Raw genomic sequence first — 12081 nt, forward strand, 5'->3', positions numbered from 1 at the left:
TTATATTTAAAGGAGAACATTGTACGGATAAGCAAGCAGTTGTGTAGCTTTACAAAGCTGTGCATTGTTGCAAAACATTACCCTACTTCTCCAATTTTGCCTACTCACCTGATTTGTCTGGCTACTTAGGTATGGCTCATACTCATCGTCATTTACTGCATCCTTAGGATGCATGGAACCATTCTGCACTGAAACTGAAAAGCATATATCAGTTACGCTCAAATACAAACAATATTGTGAAATTACTGTTCTTACAGTCAGTTACTAATTTTCTGCAGTGGTTCAACTAGAATTAGTAAACAGTATTCTTTTCTAATAAGGATCATAAGAAACAAATTACGTTTCGGTAATGTGTGTTAACAGAGGGGAAACAAAGATCTGTCTGTTATAAATGTATGTAAAGTGTGTGCGAAAAACCTTTAAACATTAGCTTTCCTTTCTTAAATGACATTTGAGACATCACAAAATAGTCACTTTTTATATGTGCTATACATTAATTTCTCCCAATGCTGAGAGCCCACCAGAAACACTCACTTGGCATAATGTCACAATGTAGGAGTGGGCCACAGACTTGATTTTTCCTGTAATCGCAGGAAAAAACTAAAAAGAAAAATAAATAAATTGTAAGTTCAGTTCTGTGTAGTGGGCAACCATAAGCTCGTCAGGAACAAAGCTATGACCTCACACCTACAGTGAGCCATACGCAAACGCTTGAGAGAACACTGACTTAGAGTCGAGATACTGCTACAGTTCCCACTGTCTGCCAAATACTTATTCAATATTGACCACAGGGTATTAAACAGCTACCCTCGAACACAGACAACTAACAAACTCCACGACCAGTCAAGATTTATATTGCTCCAGTCTTCAAAGAGAATATGTGTACGACTGTTGCCTACAGTAAGACATAAAATCAGTGTTTCAATAAGTTCACATTTAATATTTTTAAGGCTTTGCTCTGGAATGTATGTACCACTGCTGACTGAATAGACGATGCTATGCAGATTTTATTTGTCGAAATTTAACACCAGAACACATCTCTAGAATGGTACATGAAAAAGGTTAAATATCATTTCAAGTAGGTATGTAGCAATCACAATGAACTTAGCTTGAGGTGAATGTTTGAAACACATATGGGCTCAAGATCACCTTGTTCTGAGGGGAAACAACCTTTACAACGCAACTTTTACAACGCACCACCATTACAACGAAACTTTTACAACGCAACCTCATTACATCGCATGCCATTACATCGCATGCCATTACATCGCATGCCATTACATCGCATGCCATTACATCGCATGCCATTACATCGCATGCCATTACAACGCATGCCATTACAACGCAACCCATTACAACGCAACCCATTACAACGCAACCCATTACAACGCAACCCATTACAACGCAACCCATTACAACGCAACCCATTACAACGCAACCCATTACAACGCAACCCATTACAACGCAACCCATTACAACGCAACCCATTACAACGCAACCCATTACAACGCAGTCATTACAACGCAGTCATTACAACGCAGTCATTACAACGCATACCATTACCATCCAACACTTACCCTACTGTTGCACCCCCTGGAGGCCATTACATCGCATGCCATTACATCGCAACCCATTACAACGCAGTCATTACAACGCAGTCATTACAACGCAGTCATTACAACGCAGTCATTACAACGCAGTCATTACAACGCAGTCATTACAACGCAGTCATTACAACGCAGTCATTACAACGCAGTCATTACAACGCAGTCATTACAACGCAGTCATTACAACGCAGTCATTACAACGCACACCATTACCATCCAACACTTACCCTACTGTTGCACCCCCTGGAGTTAGAATAGTAATTTTTACCCCTACACTATCCAATACTTACCATACATGCAATGTAATGTTATGCGTTGTAATGGAATGCGTTGTAAAGGTAGTTTTAAAAAATTCGTAGTAAAGGCATGCGTTGTAATGGATGTTGCGTTGTAAAAAAATGCGTTGTAAAGTGATACAACCTGTTCTGAGATATAGTCCCAAGCAGAAAATACACTCCTTTTCTTTAGGAATATATGAAACATTTCCCATAAAAAGACTCACTGGTTGGTAGTACATTGTGGAGCGTATCTAAGGGATGGGAGGAGTGGATATGACGCCTTTCTAGCCGAGTATAAAGCAAATTAAACCAGAGTTTTATGTACCACAGCGGACAGAGCATTGATGCATTTCTTCTACGCGAATGAACAGTCTTAATAGAAAGTAATGCAGACTAAGTGACAAGCAATTCCAGAAAAGTGCACAAGAAATAAAATCGAGTCGGTCCCCGCCTTTTCATCACCGCACCAACACACTTGAGTTATGAAAATAATTTACCAGGTCATTTCTTTAAAGACGACCACTTTTTTCAACGTATTAGGCACTCGAATATAATATTTAAATCAGAAAACAAGAGTCTCGAGGCATACTTCCCAAATATGTGGATTAAATAAATGCATTAACTGCTCAATTCCATGGACTTGCCTTAATGTGCTTTCATCAAAAGCGTGAGAGCACTTAAAGAGAAGTAAACAAACGCCAGGTAGCAGTGTATGAAAATGCCCATGAGGCAGGCGCAGTCAATTGTAGTCTTATTTTTTATGCACACTTGACTAACGGTTGGGCCAGAGAATATCGTTCATTTTCAGGAATAACCAAGTAGCTTTGGGACCGGGAACGAGGTGTGGGTTAACAATTCAAATCTGGCAGCAATCCATTTGTTATCCGTGGCCGAGTGGAAACCACACCTTTTGGGAATAACAATTTTCAATCATAATTAAACACAGCTGCCAAGGACCCGGGAAACTTGGCAGCTCCTTAAAGAGTGCTTGAAAACCCCTTCACATATTTTTAAAGGTTACAGTAGTTCAAAACAAGGATGACAACACTCATGGGTCATTTTACAAACCCATAAATCAATACACAGACAAAGTGAAGTGACAAAATATCATACGGTTGTAAAATTACCTTAGTAGAGCTTACCTTTGTTTCCCTGTTGTCCTTTAGGCCTCTGTGAAGGCATGAAGAAAAAAAAAAGGATAACATCAAGTCAAATATGTTAGCTGGGAGATGGCAAAAATGAATACCCCTCTGCAGAAAATAACTCCATCCCCAAATACTGATAAAATGCTCCGGCAATAATCCACCCTCCCTCCTCAGATGTACACAGTAAACACAATTCGCCCACGCAAGAGGCTCAGAGGCGCAGGTCTCCTCCCAACGTATCACTCGGGGGAGGCCGCTGCCGGCTCACCGGTTACCTGTTCCACGCTGGTGGCAGACATGCTTCCCGGGCTCAGAGGCCCGGGGCAGGGGGGGGGGGCGGCCGGCTCTGCCTCGCGGGGGGCGCGCGGCGGCCTGTGGCTGCCCTAGATCCAGACGTCCGGGAACTGCGGACACTCCTTTCGCCGCTGGGTCCCCCTCACTCTCTACAGCTTCGCCTGCCCCCTCCCCACTCTCCTCCACAATGGCGGACGGTACGAACGATTCCACTTCCGCTCCTGGGCCGCCTGACCTTCCGACGCTGACGTCAATGGCGACCCGGTCTCCTGTCACATGATCCGGAAGTAACGACGAGACGGAGACGGGTCCGTCGCGGAAGTGGGCACGGCTTGTTGCGAGATGTCACCGTAAACCCCACCCCGAGGCTCCGCACATTGTATAGTTTGGCACCATAACTGTTTATTATTGGCTAGCAGGGGCATACTTGAAGAAGTGAAACGCCGCCCCCTACAACTTTACATTTGCTGTAAGGCGGGGCCGCGCCCCTTTCGTTGCATGACATGCACTGAAGGGAGGGAATATCAGCTTGCCCAGTTTATTGCGCCGGGTGCAAACATGTCGTTTGTTGCCAGCTTTCTGGTACCACTCAACTGCTGACTTCCCGGGCAGCCATGACACACATCAAGCTGTGTAGCGTCGCCATGGGTTAGTTTGTGTCTGGGAAAAACCAGAACGTTTTTAGATTAAGTTCAGTAATAGTATCGCTACAAACGGTTTGTGAAAACTATCACTTGTGTTGCATTCTGAAATGTTTCAATGATACCATGAATACAGAGATATGGTTAATTGGAGGTTTATTATTAAACACCTCATCCATCAGCTACCAGGGAGCAACTGACTGACGAAAACTTTCATTTATGAAACATTCCAAGTTCCAAGGAACTTGTACAAACAGGAAGACATGTGGAAACACCACACGTCTCCATTCTTATAACAAAAGTAAATACTTTACAGTCTAAGCAATCATAAAGTTACATATAAAAATCTTCCTGTACAGGATTACCAGTAAATGAAAAGTGAAACACAAATTCACATATATGTTTACTTTACATAGTCTTTCAGATATCCAGGTAAATTTTTTTCCCCGAGTACTAATCCTCAGATGAGAATTGGCCGGATCACCTAATTGATCAGCTACTCTTTGACCAAACTCTTCATTCGAAGAATTTTTTTTTAGAATGGTAACAGTTAAAATTCCAAATTTTTCCATTTTCTAATTTTACAGAATTACTAAAACATTTAATGACACGCATGGGCGCAGTATATTTAGACCAAGATAAAGATCCTACAGGAGCTTTTACCCTCACCATATCACCTATATTGACAGAAATGTCTTTGACTCTTTTTCTTTCATCATAATTAAATTTCTTTTTTAATTGTAGTTTTTCCTCTCTACGTCTCCATGGACCAATGCTATTATCTTTAACACCTTTACCCCAAGTCATCCAACCAGGGCATAAACTTGTATTTGGAGTTCTACCTTTAAACAATTCAAAAGGTGTCTTGTGTGTAGACATGTGCGGAGAGAATCTATGAGCCAAAATACATTTCTGTAATTCTTCCTTCCAATTCAATGCATTTACTCTTGAGAGCTGAATATTTTCCTTTATTACTCTATTAAATCTCTCTGCAGCTTCATTTGATTCAGGATGATACACTGAGGATCTTTTGTGTACAATACCACAAGATAACAAAAATTCTGACATAACAGAACAAAACTGTGTCCATTATCCGATAAAAGTGTTTCAGGAAATCCTTCTCCCATAAATATATCTTTCAAAAAAGAAATTACACACGAAGATGTGACCTCTGAAACAGAAGACATCTAAACCCATCTAGAATATAAATCAATGAGATAGGGAGTACAATGTTCACCACTAAGAGGACCCACAATGTCAATGGCAATATCTTCCAATGGTCCATTAGGTAGATTACGACATACCATGAGAGGAGTACGAGGAGTGAGAATTTTATCACTTAGTCTGCATTGTAAACATTCTCTCACTTCACGTTCAATTTCAAGATCCATTCCAGGCCACCAAAATGGAGTTCTAAGTCTTTCTTTGGTTTTCACAATGCCTAAATGACCCTGATGAGCTTCTTCAACCAGTCTGATTCTAAGTGAATCTGGAGGAATTAATTTAGTACCTCTTAACAAAATATCATTCTCAACAGATAATTCATCCGCCACTAAGTGCCACACTGTAGACAAAGATTTATCAAAAGAGGATTTGTTTAAAACCATATCAATGACTTTACTAATTTCACTATCATTTTTAAGAACATTCTTCCACTCTTCTTCCTGTATGACCCCTGAGGTGACATCACACACACTAACCTCATCCTCTAAAATTTCTTCCTCAAACTTTTCTTCAGTAACATCACAAACCAAACGTGAAAGACAATCTGCAGTCAAGTTATCAACACCACGGATATGTTCAACAGTAAAACTGAAATCTTGCAAACCAATGACCCATTTCCTTATCCGTGAGGAAATAAAATCCAAACCTTTTATTTGTAAAAATTTCCTTTAATAGCTTATGATCTGAGCAAACTTTGAAATGCAAACCCCATAGAACATTTTAATATTTTTAAAGAGCCAAAAAAATAGCCAAGGCCTCTTTTTCGATTACTGAATAATTGATTACTCCACCCCTTAAACGTCTAGATGCACTCGCAATCAATTTTTCTTGTCCACCTCGATTTTGTTTTAATATGAGCTTGCATCAGTTACAACAAAAGTTTCATCAGTTGGGATAAAAGCTTGTAAATCAGGAGCATTTTCAAGATCTTTTTTAATTTCAACAAAGTTATTCTGATAATCCTCTGACCAGTTAAATTCCTTATTATTCCCTAGTAAATTTCTCATGTTCGATTTACTTGCTACATGTTTTACACATTTTCCATAATACTCCACCATTCCTAAGAAGGAAACAACCTCCTCTTTATTCTTTGGAGAAGTTACATTTTGAATGGTAGTTACTAAATCTTTTTTAGGAACAACTCCTGAGGCAGATATACAATGTCCCAAATAATTTACCTCATGTACTGAAAATTTGCATTTCTCACATTTTAAAATAAGACCTGCACACTCCAATCTCTTTAAGACTGATCTCAGAGTTTTGTCATGTTCTTCTTGATTACTTCCAAAAATAAGTAAATCATCTTGATAACATTTCACAGATTTTATTCCTTTTAAAATTGAAGCCATCACCCTTTGAAAAACCGACGCGACAGAAACAAGACCAAACGGCATCCTTCTATATTTAAATGCAACCATGGGTGTGATAAAAGCCGTCAGATCTTGAGACTCTCGCGTCAGTTCAATTTGATGATATGCTTGTGTAAGATCTAGGGGTCGATTCCGATCCTGGAAAAAAAACGTCCGTACGATTTGTATCCTGAGCCCTCTCCGTACGAATCGTAAACATGCCGTACGACCCGACGAGTACGATCCGGACCGGGGTATGAGGACGTGATTCGTACGGTCCACGTCCATCAGGTAAGGGCGATTCGTACGGTAAAGCACACTATCACATACACAGCGTACGGTCCGTACACCCCATGATCGCGGGGGTACAGTCAGTACCCGCAGGGTGTACGCACCGTACACCCAGCGAACATGGGGTACGGTGCGTACACCCCATGATCACGGGGTATGGTGCGTACACCCCATGATCGCGGGGTACGGTGCGTACACCCCATGATCGCAGGGGTACGCACCGTACCCCTGCGATCATGGGGTGTACGCACCGTACCCGGGACGGGGGGCATTCCGTACCTGTTTTGAGGCGAACTCTGCTTTTACAGCTGTTTTCAGCTCCCGTAGAAAAAGGGTTGTACGGTGCGTACCCGACACAAATCGTACTTGCTGGGTCAGAAAAACCAGCCGTGAACCATACGGATGTCACGTACAGCAGGTTCCGAGGGAGATTCGTACGGGATTTGAGTCGCACGGTCTTGTACGATTCGTACGGAGTCCAGCTTCTGGTACGAATCGTACTTCGTCGTACGTACGGGGGACGTTGCAGGATACGATTCGTACGGGAAAAATGCTCCAAACGGCTATTCGGAGTGGTTTTTCCCGAATCGAAATCGACCCCCTAGTGTTGTAAGAACCTTAGCATCACCTAAAGAGGACAACAATTCATCAATATTGCGAAGAGGAAATTTGTCAACAATTACTTCTTTGTTCAGAGATCTTAAATCACAACAATGCCTAATCTCTCCATTAGGTTTGTTGGCAATAACAACTGGCGCCAACCATTCTGATGCCTCTACAGAAGTAATAATACCCTGTTTTTGTAGTTTCTCTAGTTCCTGTTCAACTTTTCCTTGTACAGCAGTAGGACTTCTCCTTACTTTGGCTACAACAGGTTCAGCATTATTTTTTAATTTAATACAATGTTTATAACCTTTGAGGCACCCTAATTCTTTTTTGAAAAGTTGAGGAAATTCACTTTCAAAATTATTACTTTCATATTTCATTTCTTGAATATGTACCTGTGGATCAGAATTTGGATTTAACATGACTCCTAATAAACGTTGATGTGGCCAGCCAATTAAGCTGTCACCAATATTAGAAACATATATTTTTCCAACAATCATTTTCTTTTCCATTTCGATACAAGCATTAAAATATCCAAACATACTTATAGGATGTCCACCATAGCCACCTGCATTTACATCCATTCTATACAATGTGTTCTTCTTTTGAAACCACTTTGTATAAGTTTCTTTTGAAATAATTGAGATATGTGAGCACTAGTCAAATTTCATATCTAATTCGGTACCATCAATCTTTACTTTACCTACAGGATGATCATTAGATTTCCTATCTTTAACTTGACATATGACTTCTTTTATATCTCTATTAGTTACTTTCTTTTCTTTGGACTTACAATATTTTATGTAATGTCCTTTCTTCCCACAACCATGACACGCACAACTCAAAGCAGGACAATTCTTTGTGTTTGCTTTATGTCCTGATTTTCCACATCTAAAACACACAATAGTTGTATTAGATGAAACTTCTTTACTTGAATCCTTCAAAGGAATCTTCACATTTTTTACTTGACTATTTCTTGTACCTCGTCAACTACAGGTTGACTTTTAACCTTGTCAACTTTTGTTCATTTACACATTTTAACATGTGTTCTACTTTTTTCGCAATTCCTACTACTTCTTCTAATGGTGGTTTATCTTGGAGCCAAAGTTCCTCTCTGATTTTGTCTTCCCTACACTTGAGAACAAATTGGTCATGAATTCTTTCTTCAATGGCAGCTCCAAATTTACAACTAGAAGCCAACTTTCTCAACGCAGTTAAAAATTCTTCAACAGATTCCTCTTTACCTTGCTCCCTTAATCCAAAATGGTATCTCTGCATTATAGTGCTAACATGTGGTAAATAATGCTTGTCTAATTGTAATAAACAGATCTCATATTCATCTAAACATCTTTGCTCCTGTGCAGATAACAATGGTACATTTTCCAAAACTTCTTTCCCTTCACCTCCTAAACAATGTAATAAAAGCGAACATTTTCTTTCTGCACTTAAATTTGTTCCGCACACTTTTGCATAGTGTGCAAAAATGTTCTTCCATTTACTCCACTTAACAGAGGGTTCACCTGGATGACTCAAAAAAAATGGCGGTGCAGTAACATTTTGCATATTGAAATTGTTTTCTAGTCTTCAACTCTATTTATAATATTATTTTCACTACCCTTTGTATTTACCAAACAGGCTTACTTCTTGATAGGTGTGTCATCGATATATTATCACTTAAATGCTGGCACACTGGATAAACTAATAAAGATACACAACATTTTTTAAATTTTGAAACCACAGGAAAAACATTTTAACCTCTAAAAATGTAAATATAATGAATTTTCTTAAATGTTATATTACTAGAATATTATTTCAAATTTAAAATATTCAGATGTGGAAACAATTCGACAATGTTGAGATTTGCTACCTAAATTAAACACTATTTTTTTTACTTCCATATAGTCACAAACCTCTTTTTTAAAAAAATGTTACTAAGCTGTAACACTTAATTATTTACTTCTCTTTACATCACTCAAATGTTTAGAAATATAAACAAGGCTTTCTGTGCTTCCTATAGTCCTATAGTCTTTAAAATGTCTTCCGGTAGTTTCTCTTAATGTAATATCCAGCGTTCTAGTGGTTCTTGGAAATGTTCCTTTGAAGAAAATAAGACACTTCCTGTAGCCCTTCTTTAATTGTCTCTTTTTGCTGAATATACAACAACAACACGTGAATATCGTAAGTAATATTGAAATTACTTGTTTAAATTCATCTAAATCAGTCTTTGAATTCTCTTTAATCGTGAAGATTTACTTCGCGTTTCACACGCAGCAAGCTTTGTATGTTTTATATCACCAAGCTCATAATAACTGTTTTTTCTTCTTGGCGCGCTCACACACAGCTTAGCTGAAGGCTGAACACACTTATCGCTGGAGTCATATTTCACCCTCGAGTTTGACTAGACTCATACAGCTGATAGGTGTTTATGTTTACTTTAATACTAAAAACACGCTTTACTGATCGTGTTTAGTTTAAGGCTGACATCAATTTCACCTTCGCGCTAACCTTGACACACAGGACTGAATCCGTTTACTTTGAAGTTTCTATTTAGATATCTATTACTGCTTCACTCCTTCTTCACACCTGACTAGACGCGCAGAGTTGAGTTTGTTTATTTTAAGAACTGCAGTTAGGAATTCATTTCTGTTGTGTGCCGTCCTTCACGCACAAATTTACTGCCTCGCGCCTTTCATCACGCACATCGTATTCACATTACTGCCTCGTGCCGTCCTTCATGCACACATTTACTATCTCGCGCCTTTCATTGCGCACATCGTATTTACTTTTCAAATGTCAACAGATTATTTTGCGCATAGTAATATCCCTTAAAATAAATCTCACGCAAATTTGGCATTACTTTTCCTGCTTCTTATTCAATTTGATTTTGAGCCTTTAATTCTTCACACATGTAATGTTCACAGTGCCTTTCAATTCTTCGCCCAAATCAAAAGCCACTTAAAATATGGATTACTTTAAATACTTTCAAGTTATCTAAATAAACTCTTGTACAGTACCTTGCAGAGCCAATACCTCCCCGCAGTTTCTTTCATGCCAAAACCAAGACTGAGTGTAATAAAATAAATACTCCTCACTGCTCCTTATCCATCTTCTTCTTTAGCACGATGTTGAGGTGTTAAACCTCTTTTCCTTCGTTTCCTCGCCCATCGCCAATGAAATGTTTCAATGATACCATGAATACAGAGATATGGTTAAGTTGAGGTTTATTATTAAACACCTCATCCATCAGCTACCAGGGAGCAACTGACTGACGAGAACCTTCATTTATGAAACGTTCCAAGTTCCTAGGAACTTTTACAAACAGGAAGACATGTGGAAACCACACATTCTGTCTTCTTTTATGGGGATACATACAATGTTTTGGGAATTCATCTTGTTCCTTTACATTTTAAATTTTGAACTTACAAAAATGCATATGTTTTGCTGCTTCCTCATGTTATGTTAACAGAAAGTCAACTAAAATGTGTTAAATGTAAATATTCATTGACTTAGTCACTGTAAAGTCGTGGGCTCTAGGTCCACATACTTTGTAAATGATGGGTGTAGACATAGAGTATATGGTACTTAGAAGTGGCCACATGCATTCAGGCTCTTTTATTGACAGGTTCACCTGACGGTGACGCCTGCGTTGGAAGAGTGTATCGGCCAGCCCTTACGGGAGAGGCTGGTAAACACTAGGCTATGTCCAGCAGGACTCAACATTCTTCCCAAATTTTATTAAAAACAAAAAGAACAAAACTCACACCTGTGGGAAGGAATGAAAAATAACTAAAATAAACTAAGGCTTACAGCTTCTAGAGGCAGTCTGCAGGACAGTGGTGGACAGGTGCAGCTGGGAGCACCCAGGCATCTTGGCATGCATCCATAGATTAACCAGGTATTTCTGGACACAAACCCGATACTGATGAAGTCTGGACCCTTCGGCATTGTGTAAGTTGAGTGACAGTCCAACTGTGTGATGTTGACCAGTCCAGTGTGCTCTTGCTGTGATGCAATTGGTGTTTTACAGTTCAAACATTGAGCATCGGTAGAGTCAGGGCACGAGTCGGGGGTACATGGCGTCAACCAACTATTTTCACAGGCTGGACGGCATCCACCCTGCAAAGAAGTTGGGCCTCACATAAATATGTTGAACTTGTCCCAGTGTAATTTTCAGACACCGGGACACATTCAGCAGCTCCTGCTCGTTGTCTGCTTTCCATTTCCCAGCAGCAACGTGCAGGCAGAGAATTTGAGGGCGGGGGAGGTTCACCTCTGCCTGTGCTAAAGATGAAGGAATGTAAGACAAATGGTCCAAGACAAAGAACATAAAAATTCAACAAATCATTCACAAAGAATTTGAACAGCCGTTACTTCATACAAAACGGTTTAATCAGTTCTGTATTTTTCTGTACATTAGATATTATTCATATTACACGGTTCATTGCAACTAAGACACAATGTCAATTAGCATAGGTGCCCACATTCACAACGGGAAAAGGGGGAGTGAAGGTGAAGTGAGGGAAAGATAGGATCGCATAACAGTGAAAGTCATTCAGTGACACAAAATATTACAAATTTTGAAGAAACAATACACATGGTCCCCTGGATCACCAAGGACCAAGAAACAAAAAGCGCTCAAAAAGAGT

General features: G+C 39.6%; 1 protein-coding gene across 3 annotated transcripts in view; it reads right to left on the reverse strand.

Moving 5' to 3' along the window:
* The window catches only part of YTHDF3 (YTH N6-methyladenosine RNA binding protein F3), a 51141-nt gene extending 47453 nt beyond the window's left edge, over window positions 1-3688 (reverse strand). Inside the window, exons 1-4 of one of the 3 annotated variants that reach the window (XM_078687245.1) lie at window positions 3306-3688; window positions 3028-3055; window positions 535-600; window positions 109-194 (exon numbers count right to left, since the gene is read on the reverse strand). In XM_078687245.1, the coding sequence (XP_078543371.1) occupies window positions 109-194; window positions 535-600; window positions 3028-3055; window positions 3306-3329 (204 nt within the window). In that variant the 5' untranslated portion in view covers window positions 3330-3688. Of the gene's footprint in view, window positions 1-108; window positions 195-534; window positions 601-3012; window positions 3056-3305 lie in introns of all 3 variants that reach the window. The other 2 variants (XM_078687247.1, XM_078687246.1) reach the window with 2 other exon arrangements.
* Between the last annotated feature and the right edge of the window lie 8393 nt (window positions 3689-12081).

The sequence above is a fragment of the Lissotriton helveticus genome, chromosome 4_1 (assembly GCF_964261635.1).
Source record: "Lissotriton helveticus chromosome 4_1, aLisHel1.1, whole genome shotgun sequence".
Lineage (NCBI taxonomy): Eukaryota > Metazoa > Chordata > Amphibia > Caudata > Salamandridae > Lissotriton > Lissotriton helveticus.